The sequence below is a fragment of the Carassius carassius genome, chromosome 10, assembly GCF_963082965.1.
Source record: "Carassius carassius chromosome 10, fCarCar2.1, whole genome shotgun sequence".
In the NCBI taxonomy this organism is placed as follows: Eukaryota; Metazoa; Chordata; class Actinopteri; order Cypriniformes; family Cyprinidae; genus Carassius; species Carassius carassius.
In genome coordinates, this window is record NC_081764.1 from 28989314 (window position 1) to 29007912 (window position 18599).

Sequence of the window (18599 nt, forward strand, 5' to 3'; positions counted from 1 at the left end):
GTGTGTGTGTGTGTGTGTGTGTGTGTGTGTGTGTGTGTGTGTGTGTGTGTGTGTGTGTGTGTGTGTGTGCTCTTGTTTTTGTGACATATCAGGACACAACTCTGTATAATGACATGGGTATGACACAGGTATTACAAGGAGAGGTTGACTTATGAGGACATAACCCATGTCCCCATTTTTCAAAATGCTTATAAATCTTGTAAAAGTTTTTTTGAGAAAGTAAAAAAGTTTCCTGTGAGGGTTAGGGTGAGGTATAGGGTTGGTGTAGGGCCATCGAATATACAGTTTCTACAGTATAAAAACCATTACGCCTATGGGATGTCCCCACTTTTCACAAAAACAAACGTATGTGTGTGTGTGTGTGTGTGTGTGTGTGTGTGTGTGTGTGTGTGTGTGTGTGTGTGTGTGTGTGTGTGTGTGTGTGTGTGTGTGTGTGTGTGTATCGGTGTGTGTGTGTATCGGTGTGTGTGTGCTGGTGATGGTCTCAGTAGTTTGATAGTTCATTCTTCCAGAGAGGAACTGAGAGTTTTTTTGGAGAGTGACTTTTTTCTTGTAGTGAAGGAACAAAAAGGCATCACTCATTCCGTGACCTGAGCTGGCGGGGGAGAGGGTGCGTATACTTGTAGGAGTGACTTCAGGTAGAGAGGTGCTTTTCCAGAGGCAGTCCTGCAAATCCAGCATCACAACCCTAAATTTGATTCTGGCCTTAACTGGGAGCCAGTGAAGTGAGATCAGAATGAGTGTGCCGTGGTGTTAGGGTTGCTGGGAGAAAAAGGGGCCCAAGAGCAGATTCGCAGTTTGCCAAATTTATTGAACAAAAGCGAAGGCAAAAATCAGGAACCAGGTAAGGAATCTAAAACTGAACTGCGTACAGGAACTGGGTACATCAAAAAGGAAAAAACAAGATTAAATAAACAAGCAGGGCATGAAAGCTAGGCACAACTAGAGCAAAAGTGAAACGGATGGTAGCCAAGACACACTGACAGAAAAGCACAGAAAGAGAGAAGCATAAGTATTGAAGAAAATCAATGAGAAATTGAGAGACAGGTGTGTGTGAGGAGAGCTGGAGCACTAATTAGAATAAGGTGCAGCTATGAAGGCAGAGTGAGTGGAATTAACCACTTAAGACATAACACAACAGAAGGGCTGATGGTCAAACCAGCGTCCTGACAGGAACCCCCACCCAGCAATGCCACCAGGCTTTCCAGGGTGAGGGGCAGATCGATGGTAATCCTCAATAAGAGAGCGGTCCAGAATGTCCCAAGTCGGGACCCAACATCTCTCCTCCAGACCGTACCCCTCCCAATCAACCAGATACTGGTATCCCCTGCCCCGCCGCCTGGAATCAAGAATCCTCCTAACGGTAAAAGCGGGAGCACCCTCAACCATCATGGGGGGAGGGGGCAGGGGTTTAGGGGAAGAAGATGAAGAGAGAGAACGAATAAAAGGCTTGACACAAGACACGTGAAACACTGGGTGCACTCGATGAAGAGGATGCGGAAGCCAAAGCCGAACCGCCACCGGACTGAGCACCTTAACAATGGGGTATGGCCCAATGAACCGCGGTGCCAACTTCTTGGAGGGCACCTTAAGAGGCAGGTTCTTGATGGAGAGCTATACCTTTTGCCCACAGATGTATCTGGGTGCCTCAGATGGACGATGGTCCGCCAATCTCTTGGTGCATTCCCTAGTTCTCAGAAGTGCTTCCCTGGCCCTCCTCCAGGTCTGCCGGCATTGATTGATACATGCCTGAACTGAGGGAACCGCAGCTTCGGAACTCTGTGAAGGAAACAGAGGGGGTTGATATCCGAGACAGCAAAAAAAAGGAGATAATCCAGTAGACGACACCGGCAATGTATTGTGCGCATACTCAACCCACGTAAACTGCTGGCACCAGGATTAGGGATTATAAATTTTTCTGATTTTCCAACCCGATCTCACGGCAATTCGTACATATTTTACAAGGTGGCTTATTCGTACGAATTCATACGACCACACTCGAACAATTTCATACGATTTTTGCCAAATCTTACGTATTTTATGAGTTGCACAATTCGTATGAATTTGTATGAATGACCTACACCTAACCCCTCCCCTAAACCTAACCATTGGACAAATCGTATAAAATAGTACGAGTGTGGTCGTACAAATTCGTACGAATAAGCCACCTCGTAAAATACGTACGAATTGGTCGTGAGATAGAGTTGGATTTTCTCATTCTCTGAATTATCATTACAAAAATAAAAACCATTCAGAAATGAATTAAAATATAATTATATTTTAAATGTGACACAAATATTTTTTTCTACAATAGCAACAGTGTTTACAACAGCAAGACCACTTTATCCTGTAAACTCAATAATATCTCTCTTTATTATGTGAAAAATATCAATGTAGGTATAAAATGAATAATATACCTGAGCTGACATCAAAGTGCAGTGTGAAGGAGATGGGTATGGGACCCTAGAAGATTTTAGGAAAAGGTATGAAATGTCCTTTTGTGTTTGTGTGTTCTGCATTTCAAAGATGCATCGCAAAGAGAGGATAAAAAAAATGTAGCCGGTCATTTGTTTACACTGCAAAGGTGTTCAATTTTTGACAACAACAACTACAACAGTAATAATAATATTAATCACTATATTCCAGTGTATCCATTTTTTATGTTTTGTATCAATCAGCAAGAGTGGTAGTGATGGTTAAAATAATAGATTAATGCTGAAATAGTAAATTGTGCCTTGTTCCTAGATGGACAGTGGAAATTAATAGATCAGATGAGGAGATGGAGATAGAGGAAGAAAAAGAGGGAAATATAGAGGCACAAGTGACAGAAAGAGAGCAGGGAACAGCAAGCCAGGAGATAGAGCCTGGTGAGAAAGAGGGAAATGTAGAGGCACAAGCAACAGAAACATTGCAGAAAGAAGCAAGCATGGAGAAAGAGGCTGGTACATTATCATCCATTCCATATTGATATGCGACTCAGCAAGGAATGCATCACAATATATTGTTGTATTGATATTTTGAGCAGCGCTATTTAAAGCCTTGTTCCATGTGCCCCTTTTATACTTTGAGCACCTGCCCCTCCAAAGGTCTCTGCACGGCCCTGCTCCGGGGCCATGAATTGACAGGATAGCCCGTCAGGCTTAATGTTTTTGGAGCCTGGTCGGTAAGACATGGTAATATTAAAGCAACCAAAGAAGAGCGCCCAGCGAGCCTGCCTGGATTTCAGTCGTTTGGCTGTTTGGATATATTCCAAGTTCTGGTGGTCGGTCCAGACCAGAAACGACTCCGCCGAGCAATCCAACCAGTGGTGCCACTCCCCCAAAGACAGCCGAACAGCCAGCAACTCCCGGTTGCCGATGTTGTAGTTCCGTTCTGTGGGGGACAATCGGTGTAAAAAATAAGTGCAAGGATGTAATTTATTGTCAAGAGGGGATCGTTGAGATAAAACCGCTCAGACACCTACCTCTGACACATCAACCTCCACAATAAACTGCCGGGTAGGGTCCGGAGTTATTAAAATAGGTGCAGATGAAAACCGCCTTTTAAGTTCATCAAAGGCTGCTTGAGCAGCTAAGGACCAGCAAAACAGTTTCTTTGTGGAGGTTAATGCTGTCAGAGGAGCCGCCACCTGGCCGAAGTTACGGATAAACCGCCTGTAGAAATTAGCAAATCCAATAAAACTTTGCAGAGATTTTCGGTTGCCAGGTGTGGGCCAGTCAGAGATGGCCTTTACCATCGTCAGAGATACAAGTTCATACAGAGGCATCGTCAGGTTGAAATAAAAGAGCTGCACATCATCTGCATAGTGGTAGTAGGGGAAGCCATGTGTCTTTGTGTCCAAAGAAGTTAAGCAAAGAAAAGCAGAGGACCGAGCACTGAACCTTAATGCACCCCGCCTTGGAGCACAGCACAGAAGCTTAGCTTCAGTATCTGTTGAATCTTACCAATTTTATAAAGTTATCATTTGAGCTAAAAAGATTTAAATTTCACATTTTAAAATAAACTTACAAATTTCAAAATTACACATACAAGCAAAATCCTTATTTTGGGTTTAAACAGGACTTACATATATGGAATATTATCATCAAAAAAGGATAACTTGAAGACTGGGTCTGTCATGCCTTTTATCACATTTACTCATTACCATGACATTTAAAAATTTCTCCAAAAGCTCCTCATCACCTGTACCTTTTCCATGCTTGTTCGCATGGCAGTGAGGTGCAGTTGGAGTCTGTGTCTGAAAAGTGTCATTGAAATTGAAGTAAAGATTAAAATAATTGACACCCCTGGTAGAACAGTGAGAGAGCGTAGGGTTGGAAAGGGGACTGGAATCTGCAGTTACCAAGGCAACAGAGAGTAATTTCTGTTGTCACAAACTGATGAACAAGTTTGTTGAAGACTCACGTCACCCATATCAGTAGCATCTCTCTCAACATCGGAAAACTGATAATTGAGCACAGGCGTTATGGCACAATGTACAACCAGCTGTCAACTGAGCATATAACAAAAGCAGACATTTTTAAACAACAACATTCCATTCAAACAAGTCCACACAGTGTGTTTTTTTTAAAGACAGTCTTTTAGCATCAAATCCCTCGGGCAACAGCGGCTCAGTACTAACAGTTACACATTGTATCTTTAATAGCATGAAAACAGCATGACTGATGCAGCAACTGACAAACTCAGAGCACAGAGAGAAAAACACTCGGCACATGTGCGGTGGGTGAGTCTCCAGGGACCACCTGACACATCGCTCCATAACAGCAGGTGAGGTAGGAGGGGTGCGGACTGCGGAGACATCCTTAACTTCACCTCTCTCACCTTTCTCAGCAAAAGATTTATGAACCCCTGTCAGAGCCGCACAACTAATGAGAGAGAAGATGGGCAACAGAGGGAGGGAGAGAGGGATGAATGGATTGAGAAAGGCAATAGGGAATATGATGAGAATAGTTAATAAAGGGATATGGCTTTGGAGAGAGGTCGACACTAAAGGCTTAATTTGAGGCCTTTGGTAAGGGCAATTTTTAAGAATTGAGGTGCAAATGAGATGTCTGTTTTTCCAAATATTGCTTTTTTAGCATCCATTTGAAACCACTTGATACCCTGCGCAGGGCCCTGTTTTAGTTTTTCCCGAATTCCATTTTATATTTGGACACATACACACACAGAAATGTAGATCTGGTTTGCTCCATAGAAAATGCATAAAATATATGAAGGATAAACATAATAATGAAAATGTAAACCTGAAATACGCTAATACAACAATAATAATAATAACCAGTCAAATGTACAGGTAATGTGCAAAATGAAGAAGGTTAAAACAGTATTAGTAACAGTATAATAGTTTAACAAACAAAAAGTGCTACACAACAGTTTTGCTTTTTTAATTAAGGCACTGAAAAACAATTGTGGTATTCCTTACAAATAATATTTTAATAAACTGTATTATCATTAGTGTTACTATTATTTTGAAAATTACACTCTTATGTACAATAGTGACATAGAGCAGCTAACTCACAATGTTTACACAACAGTTATGTAATTTCTAACTTAATTTCAATTTCTTCAATTTTAATGATAGTTCGTTTTATCAAATGAAATGGTAATATGCTGGTGAAATGAGTCTCAGAGCAGCTCTTGACATTAAGTTCATGATGGGCATAGTCCTTATAGACTATAGTGAAAAGGCAAAGACTGAAAACTTTAGATTAAATACATGTGTAGACAAAACTGCGCCATTTCACACAAAGACATGCGGAACATACAGACTTCATATTTCAGGCAGTCTTTTTGCAGTCTAATACCCACAGACACTAGTCCATATTGCGGTTTGATTAAGTGTACAGCCCTATTTTGATTCACTTATCCAAATCTTGCCCAATTCTGTTAGACAGTGAATTCCATTTTAATGAATAGATTCGGAGAGTCAGTCTCTGTTTTCTGCATTGTGTAAATCATAGGGCTCTATTTTTGTCACGAAAATTCACAGGGCAATGAAGTGAATGATACATTCTGATATTATAAGAATGGTTTAAATCCACAAATTACTTTCTGAAAAGTTCCCACAGTCAAATGCAAATCTCCAATATAAAATGTTCCAGGATGTCATTTCAACTTAGTTCCAGTGAGTTCACAGGCAAAGCCCTGAAAAAGTTCTTCTCCAAAAGCTGAGGATAATTTTAGCCTCAGGGGCGTATAAACCTCAGCACTGCAAGAAAAAATTCAGAGCCCCCACTCCACCAAACATAAACAGGTAAATATGAACTAGCCTGCGGCATGGTGGGAAATTATGCAAATTTTATTTCCACTGAGGTGAATCTCGACTTGAGCTATAACGATCAAGGAAATAAAAATACCACAATAGCGACTGGCTCTCAACAGAGGTATATCCAAACAGCTGAGAAGTGTATTACAATGCAACAGAAATGTAAGTATTGACTAAAATTTGATGATGGAAATGGTTTGCAATGGAAAACAAACAGGCGTCAATCATTAATTTCATTAATGCAGGTTCACCACTACTTGCGAGGAGCTGTGCACCTTTGGTAACCATTTGCTGCTTTGCTGCAAATTTGCCACAAAACAACAAGTTTGCGATAGATCAACAGTTTTTGCAAAGATGCTGCATCTATCATCCAGTACAGATAGATGAGCTGTAGAGGTTATTTAAGCTCACAGAAGGGACCATATCAACATGAGTTTGCCTGACCCCATATTTCAACTTTAACATATTCCCATAAACATATATTCCATAGCCTACAGTTATTATGTTAGAACATCTCTAAGATTGCATGAAATTAAAACTTGTTCATATGAAACAGTTTTTTAATAGGTTGATGTACATCACCCTTGGCAAAGAAATATATTGTTTTAATTTATTTAAAGCATGACGCATTTGAAACAGGCAGCCTGAAGCCAAAATCTTCACTGCTCGGAGTTGCATGTTTTAGGTGGTTAAATCTGTATGGTCTCAAAGATCTACAAAATAATGTTAAATAAACAACAGCACACAAAATATTTGCCAGTGACTTGTTTATTTGTATTTCTCACTTGTAGTGCATTTTGAAGTCGAATTAAAACATTACAAAAGAAGGTATGATATACAAACTTTCATCCACAACACTGTATGAACTTTGAATATCAAATGGCTTATAAAATTTAATCTCTGACATTTTGATAATACACCTTTCCTCACTTCGTACTACTCTGAATGCATGATGATGTTCATCAAAATTCTCTGTGAATAGTTTGTTTACCAACAGATAAATGTAATTTTCAACCAAAAGTACATCACTTATTTGACAGAAGACTGGCATTTCACTTTCGATAGCACTGCACACCACAAGTCCAGCTCTATATTCTACACCATCAACTTTAACCCAACTGGTTGAGAAAACATCTTTTGATATGAACATTTCAAGCATTTGATTGCTGACCTCATTCCCTATGGAAAATGGTTTAATTGGCCCAAACTCATTATGTTTGAGGGTGAAGGTTTCCCAATGGTACGCAATGGCCATCTGATGCTTTTTAGCTAAGGATTTTGTTATGTTTTTGAAATTTAAAAAAAAATCTTTGAACATCTTATGTTTGGCTTCGAACCTCATTGACCACATATATAATAAGGGGCCAATTTTCCTTATAGAAGAAGGGTAATGTATCATGTGAGTGTGAAGTGAGTGAAAAAGTGAAGTGACATTCAGCCAAGTATGGTGACCCATACTCAGAATTCATGCTCTGCATTTAACCCATCCGAAGTGCACACACACAGAGCAGTGAACACACACACACACACACACACACACTGTGAACACACACCCGGAGCAGTGGGCAGCCATTTATGCTGCAGCACCCAGGGAGCAGTTGGGGGTTTGATGCCTTGCTCAAGGGCACCTAAGTCATGGTATTGAAGGTGGAGAGAGCACTGTACATTAGGCCACGACTTCCCCTGATGTTTAGGAATCAAATTTTTATGAGGATACAAGTACTTGAATAGTTTGTGATGGTCAGCAATCAAGTGCTTCAAATACACTGTCAAACCTGAAGTGAGACAAGGTGAAAACACAATGTTCATTATTTGAAGTAACATAAGCAACAAACTCCAGTGTTTTTCGTTCTAAAAATCCATAATCAAAAGAATAAATCCTTGAAAGTAAATCCTCTTCAGATATAAAGTTTTGTTTGAGATGTCCAAAAAGCTTATATGGTTTGTTTTTTTTTCAAACCATATAGTGACCTCAATTGTGGGTTTTCCTGGAGAGACTTGCAATGTATTTCAAAGATTTCTTGTGCACGAAGGACCACCTTAGGATCATCCTCACTGTATACTGTTTGAGAATCATTCTTTTCAATTAAACAAAGGCGAACAGAAATGATGGCTATTAAATGACTCATTAAAACCAAGAATTGAATGCATTCCTAGATTATCACCAGTGATTTGTGCGATGGTGCCGTATATCTGCTCATCTGAGAATGGGAGACTTAATCCTTGGCTTTCAAGTATACTCTTGCTTACATCTTGTGTGTGAAAAAGTGCTAACAAATGAATGTTCATCAGAACTGAGTTAAATTTTGGGGGCAAGTTTCTTACAATAAAATAAAGGCAGCCAATTTTGTGGATACTACGTTTGGAGCCAAGGGGGTTAGCGGTTTCAAAATCATCATAGTATATTTGAATTTGTAATGCATGTCTTTTTGTTGTAAATAAAGGGTGGGATTTAAAATAACTTCCATCGCTAAAATCTGTAAAAGTGTCAGGCTCTGATCTACAATCTTTCCTTAGGAGGTCAAAAATGTCTGGATTTCTGCACATGAATTTCAATGTTTCTAAAATTGGCACATATATAAAAGTATCATTCATTGGAACTTGGTCATAAGTACCAGATTTCTTATTCAATTTGTTGTCATAACGCACACCTAGTGTTATCTCAATGGGCTCTACAACTGCCCATTTTTCTTTAAAGTATTTATTACGTGCTCTTTTTGACAAATAAAACAGATCAGCATTAAAAGAGCATCTTAATGACAAACTAACACACTGTTTTACATATGGGGATAAATTATTTTTCTAGTGGCAAATTTGACCAGAAATTTTTATTTTCCATTTCTAGCTTACTATATGTAGCCTATAGTGTACAATGCTTATTTATTTATTTTGAATGTGACGAAGGAAGCAACAGTAGCACTAGTGCTGCAAGTGCTCATGCTGTTGAAAAAGAGGTGGACATTTCAGCTTTTGAGTCAGAGCAGTCAATTCATGTGCAGCAACAGAGGTGGTCTGGGGTGGAGTCAAATTCCCGGCCTGATTTACTGTCCCAGTCCGCCACTATATATATATTTATATATATATATATATATATATATATATATATATATAAACAGGAGAGTGCCTGACACAGATCCTTGCAGCACTCCATATTTTACAGCTGTAAGGTTAGATGCTTCCTCATTTACTGAGACACAATGGTAACAGTCAGATGGGTAGGATCTAAACAACCTAATTCCTGGAGGGCCAAGCCCTGCAAAGTTTAGTTCCAACCCTGTTCCAACACATATACCAAGTAGTTTTCAAAGAAGCCTGAATGACTTGATTAGCTGAAACTAAACTCTGCAGGGCTGTTGCCCTCCAGAAACTGTTTTGCACCCCGACCTAATCAATCTTAATGACTGTTCCTGAATACCAATGACATTCTGTAATCCAGGTAATAGTATTTCATGATCTATTATGTCAAACACTGCTCTAAAATCGATCTAAGCAGCTAAATGCAGTCTAAGTCAGATGCTAGAAGCAAGTCATTTGTAACCCTAACAGAGTGCAGTTTTAGACATTTTAGACAAAAATTCTTATTTTAAGCATAACTTCCGGGGGGGGGGGGGGGGGGGGGGCTGCACCAGCTGAACAACTACCATGGAGTTGAATAGGAATGCTGCTGGATGGTTGAAGTATTACATACCTCAAACTGTGAGCTGCCAAATTCAGAGCACTTTCCTTTTGAGAAAGTTAAATTCTCACTACAGGACCAAATCTAACATGAAAGATGCTTCAAGGAACTTACTTGGCCATAGAAGTGCATGTTCTACATTTCAAAAATAGACAGTGGGAGAGTCTGTGAGTAGCATCAATCATCTTCCTCTGAGACACTTCAATATTTTTATTGTTTTCTGCAGCCGCTGCACTGGTGGCTCCATGTCAGACTGAGAGAACACCAACAACACACATATTCCCTGTGAGTGCTTGTGCGTTTACTTAAAAGGGAAATGGTGCATTTCTCTTCAGGAGAACAGAGAAGACGTCCTGCAGCGACACTCCCTCCCGCCGGAAAAGAAAATGAGGGGAGGGAGGGATGAAGAACGAGGGGGTGGGAATTTCTTTTAATGATACTGTGTGTGTATACATATGTGGCAAAAGATAGGACCAATGTGTCCGAGACATTCTTTACCCAAAGAGTCAGATCTCCGAACATTTCAACAGTATAAATACAGTCCCACATAAATACATCCTCCACTTAAGCAATCAAACAAATGATAACATTGACGAAAAAAACAACAGTAGGCAGTAACACTGACCCAATCTAAACCAATGGAACCAAAAAAATCCAACAATATGTTAGTGGACTGGTTTGATGGGCTCTGCACTCTGGTGAGGTTGATTTGCATGAAATGAAAGTGGTACCATGCAGACACACATGTCCTTTAACAATCTGAAAGCATTGATGAGACAGAAACGAGAGATGACAGGAGCTTGACCAGGACACGGGGTTGTGGAGAACTCTACTGGAGGTCTGAGACTAGACAAGCACAAGTACTGGGCTTAGATTCAGTTCATGTAAGATGGTGTGAATAGTGATGTGGCTTGTAGGTTTGCTTTGTTAGATGGGCAGCTGGAACTTGACATCAACCTGGGCCTCTTTAGCCAATGATACAATTTCAGAAAGCTTTACAACCTAGAGGAAAAGAGAGATATGAAAGAGAGAGAGAGAAAGGTATGGTTTAACAGTTGAGCTTTAATTATGATCCATTTAATTATAACACAATGTACTAAATTTGAATAGTAAAAATCTAAAAGTAATGATTGTTACATAACGGTACATCTTTATAAAAAAAAAAAAGTAATATGTTCTGTTTGGCTGCCATGATCATCCAGCGGTTCAGCTGTATGATCACTCCATTGCTTGTCTCTGGAAATCTGGTTTGTAGAGTCATTGTATAGTAATAATGAGATTTGATTTGATTCTGTTCGACGCAAAGATTTATGGCCTGCAACATGTTCTTTGATTTCTCCTTTTGTACACTTTCCCCTTTTAAATGACACAGGTGTATTTTGTTACCCTTAGTTATTGTATTAGGTAGCATGAATAAACAATGAATTTTTTGTTTCTTTTTTACACAGCATTAATCTAGATGATTTATTCATAATTTGTTTGTTTGTTCACTCACAAAACATTAAAGCCATTTATAATTTATAGCTGAGAGACGTATTATGCATTTATGTTTTATTTATAACTTGAAATATTAAAATAATACAAATAGAAATTGATATGATCCAAGATTATTAAAAGCTGTAAAAGTATATTTCATTGTTAGTTCATGAAACTTAAAGAATTAACTACTATTAATGAACTGATCCTTGTTTGAAACGTGTATGCATGATGTGAATTTTGATTCTTTATTCCCCCCCAAATAAAGAGTAAATGTTGCTATTTTAATCATTAATGGCAGGTAAAGTTGTGGGAAATTTTCTCCTGTCTCGCAAAAGTAAGTGATATGGGTTTGGAACAACGACTAAATGATGACAGATTGTTTTATTTTTGGGTGTACAACTCCTTTAAAATCTCATATTTCTTTGGACTACCATTTTGATTCCTAAACCATGATGGGTAGATTCTTCTTCATGTCATTTTGGATTTGCTAGCATGCATGCATAAATAAGAGCAACTCACCATTTTGGCCGCCTCATCCAGATCATCACAGGCCAGGATCTTCAGAGGGCTGGAAGCGATCAGAGCCTTGGCATCGTCTACTCTTGTTCCTGGAGATCAGACAAGCGTAATGAGTGAGATGAAGGACCTGAAAACATGAGACACCTTTTTCTTTTTTTCACCATTCTGACCAATCAGTGAACTGGTTAACGGTTCTCTGAAAAAAAGAAACTGAAGCATCAACGTCTTAAGTATTACTTTATACAAAAGCAACATCTAACCAGTGACATAAATTACAAAGTAGTGTGTAACTAGAAAAATCTATATTTACTATAGTAATTTGCATTTGCCATTTCCTTTTTCCCAGGCCTTGAAAACTATTTGAAAATATGCTCAAATATTACCAGGTTTTCCCATGACCACAAGAACCTCTGATATGCCTGATAAGTCCTATTCATGTGATTTTTTAAGGAAACCTGAAGTGCTTGTTCTTGCAGGCATAACTGATAATATGATCCAGTTTTTAAGATCAGCAACCTTTTAAATGAAATATGGGAACTGAAAATACTTTAATGGGTTTCAAATCATCCCTCCACCTCTCAATTAATCAAAGTCACCCACACCATCAATCATAATCATAGTACTGAGTTTGGTCTCTCTCACCTTGTAACCGCACTACGATGGGGATTTTCAGTTCTAAGTCAGTTACAGCAATAATAATGCCCTGTGCGATGACATCACACCGCATGATGCCACCAAAGATGTTCACCAAAATAGCTTGGACCTGTTAGGGACAAACATTTTTCTGACATGAGAGGTGCAATAAAAATAGCCGCAATAAACACAGAAGCCAATGTAATTCCTTTTATCATGACAATACCTTTTTATCAGATGTGATGAGCTTGAAGGCCTCTGTCACCTGCTGTGCAGTGGCTCCGCCTCCAACATCCAGGAAGTTAGCAGGTGTTCCGCCATGCAGTTTAATGATGTCCATAGTTGCCATAGCAAGTCCAGCCCCATTGACTAAACACAGATGACATAGCATGTATAGACTCACACATATTCAATATTCAAACTAATTAAAATGGTACAAATCATATCTAGCTTACTAAAAGTGCAAAATACAATATATAAAGGTCTTTAATTCTAATATTACACATTATAATATATATATATATATATATATATATATATATATATATATATATAAACGTAAATATATCAAGAATGCTGATATGTGAGTTTGGTTTTTGAATCGTCCACTCAATGCTGTGATAATGTTTCACTAATGGATGGTCATGGCTTTTTGAACTGACCCAGACAGCCGATAGTGCCATCTAGGCCGATGTAGTTGAGGTCTGCTTTGGCTGCCTCTCTGTCTCTGACGTCCTCCTGGGTCCAGTCTCGCATGTCAAACACTTTCTTTTGTCTATAGGCAGCATTTGAGTCAAAGTTGATCTTAGCGTCCATACACATCACTGCAAAGCACATAAGAAGTCATCTATGAATGCAGAATCTATGAGCCTGTTATAGAGTATTACAGTGTTGAGTAGAGCTGCACAACACTGGAATAAACTGACATTGCATTTGTTTTTCTGCTATATTTACTGGACCTGAAAAAACACAGAAATTGTTTTGAAATTGAATCTTGAATAGCTCTATTTGATACTATTATCCAATCTAAAATGACTGGGGGGATTTTGTTGAGGAGCACAGAAAAAAAAAAAAGATTACACCTGAAAAATTACTATTTTGAGTTCGCATTAACTTCAGTGATTTGGGTTAAACATTTGCTGTTCACACTCCAGTATACTCTTTTCTTATCTCAAATCTATTTCCATGACCATTAAGTGAAAAGTTTTTTTTTCCGTTACAAAATTTTCAACTTTTCAAGTTTTCATAGGTCACATTCCCACTGTTTTTGACCTATTCAATATGACTATAAAACAATATTTTTTTAAGTACTCATTTTTTTGTGATTATTGTTATATACAAAACAAATATTTTGGAATAATACTATTGTACTCTAAAAAAAAAAAATTAATACAGCCTGGAGAGTCTTCAGAGTGAAGACTGGCACTGTACAGTATATATTATATTATAACAGTGGTTCATCATCTCAGAGTGGCTCAATTCACAGTAAACAAACCAATCTGCTATGATATGCTGAAACAAACCCTAGATCATGAGCTGCACACATGTAAATGTACACAGTGTCAAGTTTAACTCTAAAACCCACAGTGACAATAATTATTTATCCAAAAAGCCATTTCACGATACTGATATTATTTTGTGCAGCCCTAGGACTGGGTTCTTCTTAAATGTATACATAATGATCTAAAGTGCAAGGTGTCTGCTTCTGTGTACCAATGCCAGATGAATCCTCCACCATTGGGTTGATCTCTACCATAGATGCATCATACTTGATGAACACATCATAAAGTTTCAACATGTTTTCTGCAGCTTCATTGATCAATGCAGGGGGGAAACCCATCTTCTCTGCCACCTAAAATAGAGAGAGCGAAAAAGAAGAATAAAAGCATTTTTCAAGCAGGGGCCAGTGTGGGAACTGTCTTACAGAGCTATATTATACTCTGCACCTCACCTTAATAGCCTGATCCATCTTTATTCCCTCCATGATATCAATAGGCTCTTTCACAATGGCATCGGGATTCTCTGCAGCCACATCCTCAATGTTCACGCCTCCCTGAGAACTGCCAATCAGTACAGGGCCCTGTAGGGGGTGAAGCAGAACCTATGTGATCATTTTAAGGCCAGGTGAAACCAGTAAAGTGATGGCATTTCAGGACACAACACAATAAAAGTTGCCCTCTATTGGCCATTCTGCTTACTGCAGCATGTAGATTGGTGATGTCATTTTTGAATGCTTGCAAAAAGACTTATGTACTTGGATGTACACATATGCAAGGCAGTTTCATAGATAAAACACAGTACCGTCCTCTCACCTGGAAGGACCTCTCCATGGTGATGGCAAAATAATACTCTCTGCGTGGGTATCTGCGCTCACAGATAAACACCTGGTTACAGATCCGCCCTGCCTCTCCGGTCTGCTTAGTGAACAGCTTCTTGCCAATCATCTTAGAGGAGATATCTCTCGCTTCCTCTGGTCTGCAGACACAATGAAAGTGAGAAGACAAAAGGGAAATTGGAAAAGTAATAAAGTGATGAACAATAAAGCAGGTACAAACACTCACGAGTAAACAATTCGTACTCCGCCTTTCAATCCTCCCTCAAAAGAGCCTTTGCCTCGACCACCCGCCAACACTTGGGCTTTAACCACCAGGTCTTTAGAGCCTGAAAAAAAAGAGAAAGAATAAACAAGAATGAAAAAAGCCTTGAATAATGCCAACCAAACAGACAGAGAAGTACACAAAACACATGGCCACGCTCAAAGGCCGTTAGCAAACAAACAAATACCACTTAAATTGACAGAGATGAAAAATACACTACAGAGCTGCTCAACCAGTGAGTCACACTGTAATTAGGTACAGTCTCTAAACCTGCACAGACCTGGTGTGCAGACACACAGAACGGGCTTATGAAAGTCTGGAACTGATTGTTATGATAAATGTAATGCCACATAACAGACCGGGAAGGATTAAATAGTTTTGATTCACTAGGATTTAAACTGCATAACCAGTTGTAAACAACAGACATATGACGCCAATAAGAATGATTTAGGAAAGCCTCAATTCCGCCTGCTTGGTAAAAACAATAAGGTGGAGTTAATACAATTTTGACTGGGAGTTGGAACTTTACAAGCCAACTTTTCAATAAACAGACATAACTACATATTTTACTAGTGGTATTGGTTGAGATTTGTATTAATAAAAAAAAATGTCATTTACCTAATTTGGTTCCAACCCCAAAAGATCTATGAAAACAAGGAGATATTGAGCAAAATGATCATGCTGCCTTTTTCCTGCCTAATGGCTTGAATTTGACTGTTCTTCACTACTGGTCAAGTTTAAGGCAATTTTTTTTTTTTTTTTTTTTAAATAAATATATTCAGCATGAATGCATTAGATTTATAAAATGTTACATTGAAGACATAATGTTACAAAATATTTATATTTGAAATAAATGCTGTTCTTTTGAACGTTCTAGTCAGCAACAAATCCTTGAAACATATATCACAGTTTCCACAAAAATATTAAGTAGCACAACTTTTTTCAACATTGGTAATAATAAGAAATGTTTCCTGAGCTCCAAATCATCATAACAGAATAATTTTCAAGAGATCATGTGGCACTGAAGACTGGAGTAATGATTGCAAACAAATTCAGCTTTGACATCACAGATAATTATTTACATTTTAAAAGTTATTTCACAATATTACTGTTGTCTTATTTTCTGGAATTAAGTCTTTCCATGATTGCTTTCAATGTATGGAAAACAGCAGCATGAATATTCTGATGAACCTTATTTTGTGCTCCACAGAACATCCGTTATAGGATTTAGACTTCAAGAAGAGGGTGAGTATATACTGACAGAATTTTCAGCTTTTGGTGAACGAACCCTTTTAAAGTTGTACCATGTTGGAGCTCTGCAAAAGGGAAGTACCCCACATTAAACTGCTGATTTTACATTTTGAAACCATGCATATTTCCAGCTTTGTCCATGTTGCAATTCTGCAAACAAAACACTTCCACTTTTTGCAACCCTTAATGTACATTTCAGGGCATTTACCAGAAATGAAATGCACAGCAAATGATTATTAATTTGGAAACAGCAAGTTAAGGAGTGAATTCCAATATTATGCTGATCTGAGACACACCAAGATTCAAACTAATTGGTCACGTAAACCCAATCTCTTAAGCTACATGTTTCTCAGTCTTATACTAGTTCCTCCATGTTTGTGACACCCTACCCTCCTGTATTCCAGCTAACAGCACTGCCTGTCCATCATGGGTCTGTGCAGGTGCTGCCTATATTCTGACAGTTAGATTAAAGGTTAGGGTAGCCACATTCTCCAGAGGTGGCACGAATCTATGTTTAGACTGCAGCGTGTTTGAAAACAGCACAACAGCTGAAACACAGCAAATTTAAGAACCTTACATAGGGTGATCTGGCTGTCCTGTTCAAAACTCTGTAATCTGACCTATGTAAAAGCATTGGCAATGGTATTCCCTAAATCTATATATGCTTTGTTGAAATACTACTCAAGATCACTCCAATGTTTAAATTATGTAAACAGTGAAAAATACAAATGTGCATATGTTATGGAACAGTTATGCAGCCTGCATCCCTTTGAGAATAAGTATCGACAACTTTCCTCAATTAATGCCCAGCATATGTTCATGAGTTCTTACCGATCTGCTTGGCAACAGCATAAGCCTCATCAGGCGTGCTGGCCACCAAACCCGCAGGCACAGAGATGCCCGCTTCCTTCAGCAGTCCGATGCTCATGTATTCATGCAGGGAGAGGTTCCTCTGCTGCTGCACTGACAGCATTGGAGACCACTGGTTCCCATGATTACCAAATAGACCTGATGTCCCACCGAACACCTGGTAATTTAAAGTAAAGACAGAAAATGGACATTAAATTCAACACAAATAAATTATGTACACCCTGCCAAATAAGATTAAACCAAGGGATACTGTGGCTACAAAGCCATGGTCATATTTACACTGCAAACACTAACTTTTGTAGATTGCTAAATGCAAATTACAAACGGAAACAAGAACAAGCAAAGTCTCAGCTTTACAAGAAAAGGGATTCTCCCTTTCCCTTGCTCAATAGATGAACACTTAACATACTTTAGTAGAAGCCAAGCAAATTCAAGAGTCTTACAGTAATATATGGGAATGGGATATCAGAATATGTGGAATTACAACACCTATTGAAACAGACTGTCTGCGCCAGCAATACAAAGATGATTAACTGACTAATTAATTACTGATTAATAATTTGCGATGATCCAAAGTGACATACTGTAGACTCAATACAGGAATAGTGCTTTATGGAGCAACCTGTGTGTTTTACTCAAGGGTACAACCCTCTACTGACCAAATATTTCGACATTTATTATATGAAATTTATATGATTCAGGAAGGATTATCGTTAAAAACACTGTCTATCACTTTGTTCATTATAACAGGCATATTTGCAGATCTGAGTGGTTTGAGGGTTAACTTAGACTTTCAACAGAAACACTGAAGTGAAACAAAACAGTCTGGCCCTCTGTGCATGTAGGTCAACGTTAACTCGAAAAGGCAGATGACAGGTACAGTGTGAATGATAATCATATAAACAAACTACAAACTTTAATTAACCACGTAAATTTCACACTAAACTACCAGATATTTCAACTTGGATCTGTCTAACTACAAAAGAGCATCCGCTCAGTAGATAATGAATAGGTTTGCTAATCCAAGCATTACTAATAATGATGGCAGTTAGCCTGAAGGCTAATGTCAAAGGAAAATCGCCCATTTGGGGTCATTAAACGTGATCAAAAAACCAAGCAGCTTCACAAATGACAGTCGGATAAAGGTATCTAATGGGTGTTCGCAAAGCTGACCTTAGCTGCCGAGCTTAAATTCGTCCTGGAGCCGGAATTCCTCAGTCCAGCGGACAACCGGCCACAAATCAGGGACGTCGCCATGTTTTTCTGTGCTCAAGCAGCGCAGCAGAGAAACAAATGACTGGGCGCGCCT

General features: G+C 38.7%; 1 protein-coding gene across 1 annotated transcript; it reads right to left on the reverse strand.

Annotated features, from left to right (window-relative positions):
- Nucleotides 1-10804: 10804 nt before the first annotated feature.
- LOC132152094 (succinate--CoA ligase [ADP-forming] subunit beta, mitochondrial) lies at nucleotides 10805-18599 on the reverse strand. Its single transcript, XM_059560779.1, has 11 exons — nucleotides 18464-18599; nucleotides 17252-17447; nucleotides 15134-15233; nucleotides 14885-15047; nucleotides 14524-14652; nucleotides 14286-14424; nucleotides 13235-13396; nucleotides 12799-12941; nucleotides 12582-12702; nucleotides 11940-12028; nucleotides 10805-10943 (listed from the first exon to the last, which is right to left on the reverse strand). Exons 1-11 carry the CDS (start codon nucleotides 18545-18547, stop codon nucleotides 10869-10871), a joined length of 1401 nt encoding a protein of 466 aa, XP_059416762.1. The 5' UTR covers nucleotides 18548-18599; the 3' UTR covers nucleotides 10805-10868.

Coding starts and splice junctions, on each gene's coding strand:
- LOC132152094 (XM_059560779.1), bottom strand. CDS start 18,547: ATGGCGACGTCCCTGATTTGTGGCCGGTTGTCCGCTGGACTGAGGAAT. Junction 13,397..14,285: donor GGAGGATTCATCTGGCATTG/GTACACAGAAGC, acceptor TGTGCTTTGCAG/TGATGTGTATGGACGCTAAG. Junction 12,029..12,581: donor CATCGTAGTGCGGTTACAAG/GTGAGAGAGACC, acceptor TCTGATCTCCAG/GAACAAGAGTAGACGATGCC.